Source organism: Salvelinus fontinalis, chromosome 16 (genome assembly GCF_029448725.1).
Source record: "Salvelinus fontinalis isolate EN_2023a chromosome 16, ASM2944872v1, whole genome shotgun sequence".
Taxonomy (NCBI): domain Eukaryota; kingdom Metazoa; phylum Chordata; class Actinopteri; order Salmoniformes; family Salmonidae; genus Salvelinus; species Salvelinus fontinalis.
The window spans coordinates 39,307,693-39,320,207 of NC_074680.1; the positions used below are offsets into that span (position 1 = coordinate 39,307,693).

A 12,515-nucleotide genomic window follows, 5' to 3' on the forward strand; every position below is an offset into this window, starting at 1 on the left:
CCAGGTTAGACAGAGGTAGAGTGAGGTAGAGAGAGGAGAGACCAGGTTAGACAGAGGTAGAGTGAGGTAGAGAGAGAGACCAGCTTAGACAGAGGTAGAGTGAGGTAGAGAGAGGTAGAGACAGAGAGAGCAGGTTACACAGAGGTAGGGAGAGAGAGGAGAGAGACAGAAGGGGAGGAGAAGAGGCATTAGGGAAATGTGTTGTAGGTGGTCATTGAGGAAAGGGGACTGGAGAGAGATGAGGAAAATGAGAGAGAGAGGGAGAAGTGAGAGTTATGGTGAGACTTAGGGTTGAGCTAGAATGTACTGTACTGTAGGTTAACGGTAGAGAGGTGACCGGTGAGATAGGAGAAGAGAGGGTGAATGTGGACAGAATAAAATAGGAATTTGGAGAAGTTTAGGTTTTGTTGAAAGGGAGGAGAGAGGAGATGTGGGATGACAGAAATGAACAGAGGGTTAAACAAGCATGAGCAACGTTTTGGCACCATGACAAAAAATAACTTTGAGAATTCACCAAATTGTTTCAACACTATGCCTTAGATATTATATCCGTGTGTGGTCTATTCTATGACTTATGGGAATCCGAGTGGTTTCTGCGGAAGAGAGATCATTTTCGTTGCTGTATAGTATTTGGCCAGGAATTCCTCGACATAAGACCCAATGCCTATATTATTTTTTCTTTCGATGGACATTTACAGTCATGACGTTGCACGTGCATTACTCAGATTCCAAACGCTTTTAGTTTTTATGGAGCCTTATATTTAAGGAATGTTTTGTATATCGCGAAGCAAAATGCCGTCGGCCTACTTACATCATGGTATTTTAGTTTACGGTTAACCTATCTAATGTTCTCCATAGGCCTACACAGCCTTTCATTTATGTTTTGTTTTTTCAAGATATTGAAATGATTTTAAAGCTAATAAAATAGTTAGTAAAGTAGCCTAGCCTACATAGCCCATGTTGCACATATCCTCATTTGGTACAATTATTTTCCCGGTGTTGGATATTGATAAATCAATATGCACACGTAACATGAATAAATTCATTTTGATCGAATCCTGATTTTCTACACGACTTGCTTTTCGTATAGGCCACTTTTTCTTCTGCCTCCTTTATTCATAAATATTAAATGGGAAGTCAGGCTGGCTTGCTTGTGGCTCTCAATAGTTATTTTAATGGCTATCATTCTACAGTAAATTCTGTCAAATGGAAAAGGCAAGCTTACCAATTGAATTCTGGTTTTCTATTTCGTTACATAATTCGCTTTCTTTTTGTTTATCGTTTTCATGCCTTTATATTATACAAGACGACATACCTGAGATTAATGATGGATACAAGTCATTTAAATTGGAATAGGTGCCCACTGAATAGGATCATTGAATAAGGATCATTGAAATAAGAAAACGTACAAGGCAGTCTGTAATAATACATATTTTATCATATTTATTCTAATCCAATCTCGAGGTATTTAGACAACAGTATATTGAAATGCATAAAATGGTTTAGCCTAATAGGCTAATAAATCATAATTGTAGGAAAAATGCCGTCGTATCCAACATGTCAGTCAAAACCTAATGGTCTTTACTATGTTGCTATTATGTCTGATGAAAACGATCCTATAGACTCTAGACTACTGGCACGTAAGAAAGGTATTAAAGATTACATCCGAGCCGCTTAGCGTTGTTTGTGAATATGCGTGTTGTTACCTTAAATTGAAATGTAATGATCCAATAATTTTTTCCAAAGAGTGACATGATACACGTTGCCCCGTGGACGCGTGACTGGGACAACTCAAGTAGGCCTACGGTTAAGAGTACGTCAGGCACTGCATGCGTGTACTGCAGCTATAAGCCAAAAAATAAGCTACATCTTGAATTCATTGTATGTTTTTGATTATTTTAAAATGTTTGCGTGTGGGTTCGATAAAAAAATAGTATTTGTTATTAATCTATACATGCTTTATTGACCTGTCATTGGGAAGGAGTTATTTTTTTTAATATATTTCTCATCAGTAAATAGCTGTGCCATTGCAGCTGCATAGCCTATAGTGAGCTGTTCGCTGACACTTGAACAAAGAAAAAAATACATTATTTTAGCAAAAAAAATATTTGGACATAATGAATCCTTCAGCTTTTTGAAAATCCCCACTCCTTAATTCAGTCGGCAGAAGTCTACTTGTATTATAAGGAGGGACTGTGGATGTGGATAGGGAGAGGGCGGGCGTGTTGCGTTGTGTTTTGAAAGTGTGTGCCGGCTGCAGTGTGTGTGTAGTGAGTGCTTTGAAATATGGGTCTATAGGCCCCAATTTGAAAGGATTTAGTACATCAGTAGGCCTAGTTCATCATCAACAAATGAAGTCCCGTTGATAACTATAGGCCTATAGCAGCCTGTGGCACGCAGAGAAAGCCATACTTTGAAAATGGGTCGTTTGAATCGATTAAAACCGCACGAATTGCAATCCAAATAGTTTAACATGTATCGTATTATAAGTATTTCTTATATTCTGATGATGGCTTTAGATCAGACTTTGACATACAAAATCTCAAAACTAAATAATTTGCTATTGAAACCTTGGAATAAAATAAAGTAATAATCTAAAAAATAATATAACCTATGGCTGATTATGCCATGTATAGACTATCTGAAAAATGCATTAGGCCTACATTTAAAAAAAAAATTTAAAAAAAAAAATTATCCAAACGACTTATATCACCACCCAGCCACCACCGCATGTGTTTTTCTGCATAATTTGTCCCCATTGATGCATCAAACGGTAGTCTATTGAATAAATCGAGGTCTCCATGTATCATCAACTGGTCATAACTCGCCAGTCTTTTGGTCTCAAGAGGGGCTTCAATGCTGCGTGTTTTAACAACAAACCATCAAAGACATTTGATAACACCATACTTGAATATCGATCAATTCACTTCACATTATACAATTTGAAAGGTCCGTGTGCCTTTTTCCACTAGGCCTTATGGGCGTCAAGACCCCGGGATTAGTTTTGGCATTATCTCGCGTGCCCCCGACGATATATCAAACGAAGTGCGCATGCCTCCCCCTCTCACTTCCTCTCTCACACACACTATATCACTCATGCACGCTCGCACTCACACTCTGTGTCCTCCACCTCACACGTTGTTTGCACCCTTGCAGTCAATATATTATCCAACATAAAATGCACCATATTTTCTAACACAAGACTAACACCGAGTTTAGTGAGATGTTCTTTGTGAAACTTTTGGAATTAAAATACGTTTATACACACAAAAATATAATGTGTTATTCGACTAGGCCTATTAGTGGGATAAGCTTCGATGAAATTTACCCACAATTGCAGCTTCTATTAGATCAGCGTGCAAATCATTATTGGAGGTTAATTGTTAACATAAATGTAGCCTAGTCCACTGGCCAAAATATATAAACGTGTCATTACGTTTGAATTATTTAAACCACTCTTGTTATTCATTTACATTAGGCCTAATGTTAGTCATTTTAGCACGTTGGTTAAGACAATACGGAAATGCCATGCAATTAGGAAGTCAGCATAAAATATACAACAGTAACACACAAAAATAAAAATACAAATGTTAAATTCCCCGATGATTGTTATGATTATCTGAGTCTGTCAATCGGTCTCTATTTCTGTTTTGTGCCAATTGATTTTCTCTTTTTGAATGAAAAAATAATAATACCGTAGAAACGTGTCCAATTTATTTTTAAGAACTCGTATTTACAATGACGGCCTACCGGAGAACAGTGGGTTAACTGCCTTGTTCAGGGGCAGAACGACAGATTTTTACCTTGTTAGCTCGGGGATTGGACCAGCAACAACGCTCTAACCACTAGGATACCTGCCGTCCAATGATGTAAATCAACGTCAGCAGGATGACCTGATTCCTCTGGTCAAGTTAACTGGTAGAAAATATGAGGACTTGAGAAGTTTAGTTTATTTCTTCTTCGTTGATATCCCTAAACCTTATAAGATAAAGGCAAGTGGCTGCAAAGTACAAAATAACAAGAGCTTTTGCTGAAAAAATTGCTAATTAAATATGTTACCCCCATACAACATTTGGCTATGGAATATTGCTAAATTTAAAGTTTCATTCAAACAGAACTCTACAACCCTCACAATTTTTTTTCGCAGTTTAAAACTGCAGTAAAAGTACGGTAACTGCAGTGAAATGTGGTATTTGTGGTATACTGCACTCTAACTGACAGTAACACTGAAATATGACTGCAGTAAAAAAAAACGGTGTTAGTTAGGATGCAGTATTTTCAGCATGCTGAAGTTACACTGCACTCTGACTGCAATATATTTTAGTACGGAAAAGTTGGTCTATTCAAATGCACATTTGGCGTGCTACGCTAACGACCGCCAATGAGCTTCTCAGTGCATCATACACAGTGCCTTCGGAAGGTATTCAGACCTCTTGATTTTTCCCCCACGTTTTGTTACATTACAGCCTTATTCTAAAATTGATTAAAAAAAAAAAATTCCCTCATCAATCTACACACAATACCCCATAATGACTAAGTAAAATAGGTTTTTAGACATTTTTGCAAATGTATAAAAAAAAATCTGAAATATAACATTTACATAAGTATTCAGACCCTTTATTCAGTACTTTGTTGAAGCACCTTTGGCAGCGATTACAGCATCAAGTCTTGTTGGGTATGACGCCGCAAGCTTGGCACACCTGTATTTGGGGAGTTTCTCCCATTCTTCTCTGTAGATCCTCTCAAGCTCTGTCAGGTTGGATGGGAGCGTTGCTACACAGCTATTTTCAGGTCTCTCCAGAGATGATCGATCAGGTTCTTGTCTGGGCTCTGGCTGGGCCACTCAAGGACATTCAGAGACTTTTCCTGAAGCCACTCCTGCGTTGTCTTGGCTGTGTGCTTAGGGTCGTTGTCCTGTTGGAAGGTGAAATTTCACCCCCGTCTGAGGTCCTGAGCGCTCTGGAGCAGGTTTTCATCAAGGATCTCTCTGTACTTTGCTCTGTTCATCTTTGCCTCGATCCTGACTAGTCTCCTAGTCCCTGCCATTGAAAAACATCCCCTCAGCATGATGCTGCCACCACCACGCTTCACCGTAGGGATGTTGCCAGGTTTCCTCTAGACATGAATGACGCTTGGCATTTAGGCCAAAGAGTTCAAGCTTGGTTTCATCAGACCAGAGAATCTTGTTCCTTGTGGTCTGAGAATATTTAGGTGCCTTTTGGCAAACTCCAAGAGGGCCGTCATGTGCTTTTTACTGAGGAGTGGCTTCCTTCTGGCCACTGTACCATAAAGGCCTGCTTGGTGGAGTGTTGCAGAAATGGTTGTCCTTCTGGAAGTTTCTCCCATCTCCACAGAGGAACTCTAGAGCTCTGTCAGAATGACTATTGGGTTCTTGGTCACCTCCCTGACAAAGGCTTTTCTCCCCGATTGCTCAGTTTAGCCGGGTGGCCAGCATTAGGAAGGGTATTGGGGGTTCCAAACTTCTTCCATTTAAGAATGATGGAGGCCACTGTGTTCTTGGGGACCTTCAATGCTGCAGACATTTGTTGGTACCCTTCCCTAGATCTGTGCCTCGACACAATCCTGTCTCGGAGTTCTACGGACAATTCCTTCGACCTAATGGCTTGGTTTTTGCTCTGACATTCCCTGTCAACTGTGGGACATTATATAGACAGGTGTGTGCCTTTCAAAATCATGTCCAATAAATTTAATTTACCACAGTTGAACTCCAATCAAGTTGTACAAATATCTCAAGGATGATCAATGGAAACAGGATGCACCTGAGCTCAATTTCGAGTCTCATAGCAAAAGGTCTGAATACTTATGTAAATAAAGTATTTCTGTTTATTATTTTTATTATGTATTTCTGTTAATTATTTGTAATACATTTGCACAAAAAAAAAACTGTTTTCATTTTGTCATTATAGGGTATTTTATGTAGATTGTGGAATATAAAAATATATATATACAATTTTAGAGTAATATTGTAACGTAACAGAATATGGTCTGAATACTTTCCGAAGGCACTGTATGTCAAGATGTCAACATATATCACCTGCAAGAAAATGTATGGATCCGGAGGTTCCAGGTTCGTGGTTGACACAAAACTACAATATGTAGTTATATTGATGGACACAAAACTACAATATGTAATAGCAATGTAACAGCACGGTAGCCCTATGTAGCTTATACAGTGCCGTGGTCGGTGGCTTGTCTAGAGGCATACCGCCCACCTCCAGAGAAAGAGGTAGCGTGTCAATATGATTGAAAGCACCAAGAAAGCATACTCAACTCGTATATTCAATATTTAATATGTGTGAGACACTACACTTGAAGGTCGTCATATTGTACTTGACCTTGTGATTAACACAAACTAGGCTAAAGATGGATAAGGATGGAATTCTATAGAAAGGAGGTGTTTCCTTTTACCTGTGTGCATTTTGCTTCAGGTTCTATAGAATGCGGTGATTTATGCTGCACTGCATTGACTAGTGGAGAACTTGCTGATGGCAGAAAATGTGTCCTGTTTATAACACTCCATTCTTCTAGTTTGGCGCTGGGAAAGGACGAACTGTCACTAACTGCATGGAGGAAAACAAAGAGACACAGAGACAGAGAGGAGGGAAGTCAGAGGAGATGAACCGAAGAGACTTCACGCGACCACTCCCATCTATTGTAGGAATTCATGTCACCTCAAAACTATACAGCTTTTTAGCAAAACCCCCGACTAAAAGTTATCCTGCAAAAATACGATGAATACTTAAAATGGTAACGATCATCATTTGCTAGGAATTACTTCAGATCATGTAAATAGAGAAATGGCTAGGGCTATGGTTGTCTTAAAAGGCGTTTCTGCATCTGTTTAGACAAATCTGAATTAGGCAGACTCGTTTTGTGCAGTTGGCGCCTAGCCCTAGTCATTTCTCTATTTACATGATCTGAAGTAATTCCTCAGAACCCTGGAAAACCCGTATATGTCTGTGGTTTTGCCTTAGCCTACTGATCAAACCGAAGCAGCTCATTGCTAAAAGAATGCAGTAAGACGATTCTTTCGTGTAATGGCCAGGAACATTTAACCAAGCCCGTCTTCCTGTGGGGACAAATTAGATTTACTTGAACCGTTCCCCCTTTGAACGTGATGGATATTATATTATACACGGTTCCCAGAGTTTAGAATAGGAAAAGCAAGCCCACCAGTGTTGTAACTTGAGAAGACCACTGAATCGATTATTTTTTCCCCGACCCACTTTACTTTCTTTCAACAAATCAAGTTTTACTTGTAGTTGTCTATTCTGTGCATAAAGACATTTTTTTAAATATTTGTTGAAGGTCTAAAAGGGTTGGGTCTTTTTTGAGGGTATTTTTCTTAGATAATCATTCGCTGACATAAAACTGTCTTAGGTTATATTGAGGGAGGATGTATGTTATCTTTTGTTCTTGATGGAGCGGTAGGCCTGGCTTGGCGTCGTGTGTGTGTGTGTGTGTGTGTGTGTGTGTGTGTGTGTGTGTGTGTGTGTGTGTGTGTGTGTGTGTGTGTGTGTGTGTGTGTGTGTGTGTGTGTGTGTGTGTGTGTGTGTGTGTGTGTGTGTGTGCGTGTGCGTGTGTGACAGTGCCATTTGATGACCAATGCCTTTCAAAATATCGCCATATTCCAAATGCAACTCATATAATTTTACGCATTTTTACGCATAGCCTATAGATTTACGCTAAGCCTATTGTTTTACGCATGAGGCCTGTACTCGCCATTTGTGTCTTAGTGATATTTTTTTACGCTCTTTGTCTTAGAATAGGCCTACTGTATTGAGTATTCACTCCATGTTGTAGTGTAAACCCAACAGCCATATCATAGTCAAGTTTTTCTAAATAAAAACATGAGTCTCAAGGCTGGCGAAGTGATCGTGGCGCTAAAAGGCCTCACGTCATTCAGTGTACATTATACTTATTTTCGGCTTTCAAAACCTGCCGCAAACATCTGCTAATAATTTGGAAATGCATAAATTGTTTATAAAGGCATTCTTTGAGAACACATTCCTCCCCGGGATTTCTTGTTCGGCTTGAAGATCTGCGCTGCGTTTGAGAGGCGAAGCCTTGTTGTCTAGATTGTCGGTGTTAAGTTAAGACATGGAATGGCCGCGGCCTCCGGTATCTAAAGAGTTATATTATACAAGCTCTAAGGAGAGTGGCATGTTTCTATCTACAAGGCGGTGAGACGCAAGATCGTTCTATCTTCTGACAGATGCACGGTTATGACAAGCGCATAGGCGGTCGACTGACATCTTACACTCTCCTTGCTAAAACAAAAAACGTTCTCCCTAAAAATCTTATTCACAAGAAAAGCCAGGTATTATTATTTGTTGAAGGTCATATTTATTTAGGCTATATTGTTTCCAAAATATAATAGTATTTGTGGTAACATAGCGAAAACGAACTGTCCAATCATGACTGTAACTAACAAAAACAAGTTCTCTAAACTGAGATAGGGCCTTTACGCAACAACACGGGCTATTGGAGCAGTATGATAGGCTAAAAACGTGTGAAACTGCATTGCAGGGGTGTGTATTTGAAGCAAGGCAAAAACAAAATGTGTGGCTGCAAGACATGGCATGGCAAAGCTTTGAACACCTCATTTTGATTTGAGTTCATCTCCCCGTGCACCGCTGCGCCTTCCCTTCGTTATCCCACTAATATTACACATCCGCCCCAAGCCTTCCTTTAACCATCTGTTTTAATGCAACCGTTTGAACTAGGAACTAAACTTTACCAATACATGCACTCACCGGTTCACTAACTTAGAAAGCCAATTTATTTTCGCACTTTGTTCACTATTTTATATTTCATTAGTAGAATAATGATCCTGATAAAAAACTGCAGAACTCAACATTTAAAAAGTTACACATCTGCCTACCTTGCGACAAGGCCCACTACACGCAGACACGCAAAGTACGCACACGCACCGCACCCCCTGCTGACCCATGCGTTTTCCTATTTATTTTAACCATTAACAAATGCAAATTCTTTGCCCATGTACCAAAGTAAAAATCATGCTTACTTTGTTGCTCTGTTATCGACCGAATCCCCAGAATATCTGTTACCGAGTGCGATGAGGGCCATATCCTGTGCATAGCCATGTGTCCAGGGAGGGAGTGCATGCCCGGGGGAGTCGGTACTTTGGTCCCAGAGGCTCCGATGGGGGTCGGATACGAGTATATGTGGTTGTATGGGAGCGTTGGTTGAGGTGGTTGGTGAGACGACTGCTTGCTGGACTCATACTGGCTCTGCTGGGATAGATTGCCAATCTTGTTGCGGAGGATCCGACTGATGGAGCTCACAGATGGTAGATTAAATTTGTCACAAACGCCATCAGCCAGTAGCCTGTCCCGGATCTCCCATGCGAAAATACCCGGGTCCCTCTGCTTGTATGTCCGTATGTGCTTGACCACTGACGGCGTGGTGACCCGTGGCTTGCTGCCCCCGATCGCTCCCGGGAGTATAGAGCCGGTCTCGTTGTATCGGGACAGTATCTTGCTGACGCAGCCGTGGGAGACCCGGAGCTGTCTGCTGATGTCGCAAGGTCTGATGCCCAGCTGAGCGAGCTCTACAATCCGCAGCCGGATGGCGTTGGGTAGCGGTCTGCCGTTGACGAAAACACCGCCGAGCTGGTTCACCTCTCCGAAGGCTGGCTCTGGTGTCATGGAAACATATACAGAGACAGCTAAATGAAACACACATCTTAAGTTAGACAACTTGTAGCTGTAATAGCCTGTAATCACAACAATGCTCTATTATGACTAGTGTTGTTAATCATGCCTAAATGCTAATGCGGTCTGCAATGTTGTTTCCAACCGGTTAAGGACGGATTAAATGCTTATTTACAGCATATGAGATTGTCTTAAATGTATTGGGATGTATATAGAATATGTATGTCTTTATAATACACTCAAAACAGATGCGTAAAACCCAATTTAGCGCGTGATGAAAACCTCGCAATTTGTTTCCGTTTGTCCATAACATACTGCTACATTGTAATACCGTTGTGTTTTACTTTCAAGATACAGTTGCAGTACAAATGTGTTTTACGCATATCTGTGCTATAGGCTAAATTTACCAATCGGCTTCTAATAATGGTAATTGGAAAATCCCATCGTAAAAACCAACTGAAGCGTAAAACAACTGTTCGGTGTATCCATACAATCGCCTTACAAGCAATATAGACTAATCATAGTTGAGGCAGGAATACCCGGGGCCGAGTGACTGTTATAGACTAACTCCATCATCGGCACACAATGTTTTCATATAAACTTACCCATTGCGTTTAGTCCACAAATTATTATTGGGATCTCGGAGTTACACCTTCCGTCCAGTTCCGCGTCCAGTTTCGCTGGTGTCTGGAAACCTGTCTAGGGGAGCACAAATCCTCACTCTCCTCTGCCACTGGTAGGCTACTGCGATAACCAAACTACGATAGCAGCGAGAAGGACAAATCCTCACTCTCCTCTGCCACGGGTAGGCTACTGCGATAACCAAACTACGATAGTAGCGAGAAGGACAAATCCGCGATGTGTTTCCTGATGGCAGGGGAGACAGGTTTACATTTCAATCCAGACAATCATGGGCCGGACTTCCAAAACTTTGCTTCTCCCCGAGGCTCGGTCCGCCAATGAATGTTTGAGTTTGTAGAGAGCAGCTTTCCTATTGGACTGAAAGTTTGACATGACATATGCTCATGCAGCAAGGCAACCCCCTCTCTTCCACAGGAACTACAGACAGGGTTACCCTACCACCACGAATTGCAATTATGAGTTGCACTACACAGGAATGGTAAGTTATAATATTAATATTGTGATTAGGACTCATACATAACAATGAATTAGGCTACAGGATAAACCACCAATGTAATAATCCCAATATGATAATACAGTCAAGCGTTTGGCTTTTGCTGCCTATATAGTCAGTGAGGAATTGATGTGATATGAACACAAAATTATGAAAGTGAAAATAACATCTTACATATTGATATTCCATTCCCTCAATTCAAATGGACAGTCTAAAGTCCGTAAAGGCTGTCTTCACTCACCAACCAAAGAAATAACAGGAGACATTGAGAATATTTGCACACCATGAAGTGGCGCCCAGAGTAAGGCCAACGAATCTTATGATGTAGTATTCATAGGCCTTGACTTTGACTTATAAATACACAAACAAAAACAAACAAAATAAGTTACTGTCGGAGTTGGTCGTTAGGTCATTGCCTATATTGCTCATTCCTTTTAGGCAACTAATACACTTGTATTTCAATGTTTTTTTAAATTATATTATCCTTGTGTAAAACATTTCATTTATATTCCAAAGTAGCTCAGGCCTTGTTTTGATTGTTAATTTGTGTATAATTTAACAAATGTTGATTCATCTCTTTCCTCTTGCATAATCGAGATACGAAACAAATTAATATTTCTAGGTTGTATGTTGATATTCAACTGAGTGTATATATTTAAAAAAAATATAGGTCTAATGCGTAATCTCAGAAAACTTGGCCTAGAGAGCAGACTATATGTTTGCTATTAATAGCTTGAATAAATGTTAGATTTGCATATTCAACACAATGTATTTATTTAAAAAATATGTATTTGAGTTACTTATAATTGCATATTTCAAATACATTCTCAATTAATATGAAATATGTTATTAAAAAAAGGAATATGAAACAGTAAGCATATGGAAGTTTGCTGTTATGTCATGTTTATTTATTCAACGTATAGATACATACCATGAATGCGCTAGACTAACCCTACAACTATATTTCACTCATCTGACAGGCAATATAGAACGCCTTCCACACGTAGGTAATCGGACGCTTTGTTTCCTGTTTACAGGAGAAACTATAGCTCTGAAAGCGCTCGGTGGTTGTTTTACCTGTGCTCACGGTTTTCTCTTTCTCTTGTTGCTAAGGGTCACTTCACAACAGTAAGCTTAGTTTGCTCGGCATCTTAGAAACAGATTTAAGGGTATCAACACTAGCCTATATCGTCTATACACACACATATGTCGCTCAAGCTTATTCTGCACTGCATTTTGTCAAGATTGGCTTAGACTGTCCATCTTCTTACTGTCCGTGTCTTCCAGGACCCTCATCTGTTATAGCAACGATAGATTCCAGGTTAGTGATCACTGAACTCTAAAGTCTTTCTCGCTCGTTTTCCAGCTGTTCTATTGGTGCATTTCCATACAGGATTTACCCCAGTGTTTTACCCCAAAGGCTTAGACTTTTCTCTTTCCATCTATGCGGGCCGGCACCCATGTCTCACTGGGCCATGGCTCCGGCGGAACCGCTCTCACTTGGGGCCAAAGCCAGGCCACTGGTACTTTTCAGCTGGCATTTAGCCTACATCATAACAATGGCCAACTGTGAACTTCTCACCTTCTCACAAACTGTTCTGATTATGCAGAGGTTCTTGATTCTGCTCTTCACAAGTCCGGACTGTCTGCCTTAGCTATGGAAACACTATGTCCCTAGTATA

The 12,515-nt window shown here is 40.3% G+C and overlaps 1 protein-coding gene across 1 annotated transcript; it reads right to left on the minus strand.

The window, feature by feature from the left end:
* Positions 1-47: 47 nt before the first annotated feature.
* Positions 48-10,548, minus strand: LOC129813436 (paired box protein Pax-9-like). Its single transcript, XM_055865768.1, has 3 exons — positions 10,304-10,548; positions 9,050-9,682; positions 48-311 (listed from the first exon to the last, which is right to left on the minus strand). Exons 1-3 carry the CDS (start codon positions 10,305-10,307, stop codon positions 286-288), a joined length of 663 nt encoding a protein of 220 aa, XP_055721743.1. The 5' UTR covers positions 10,308-10,548; the 3' UTR covers positions 48-285.
* Between the last annotated feature and the right edge of the window lie 1,967 nt (positions 10,549-12,515).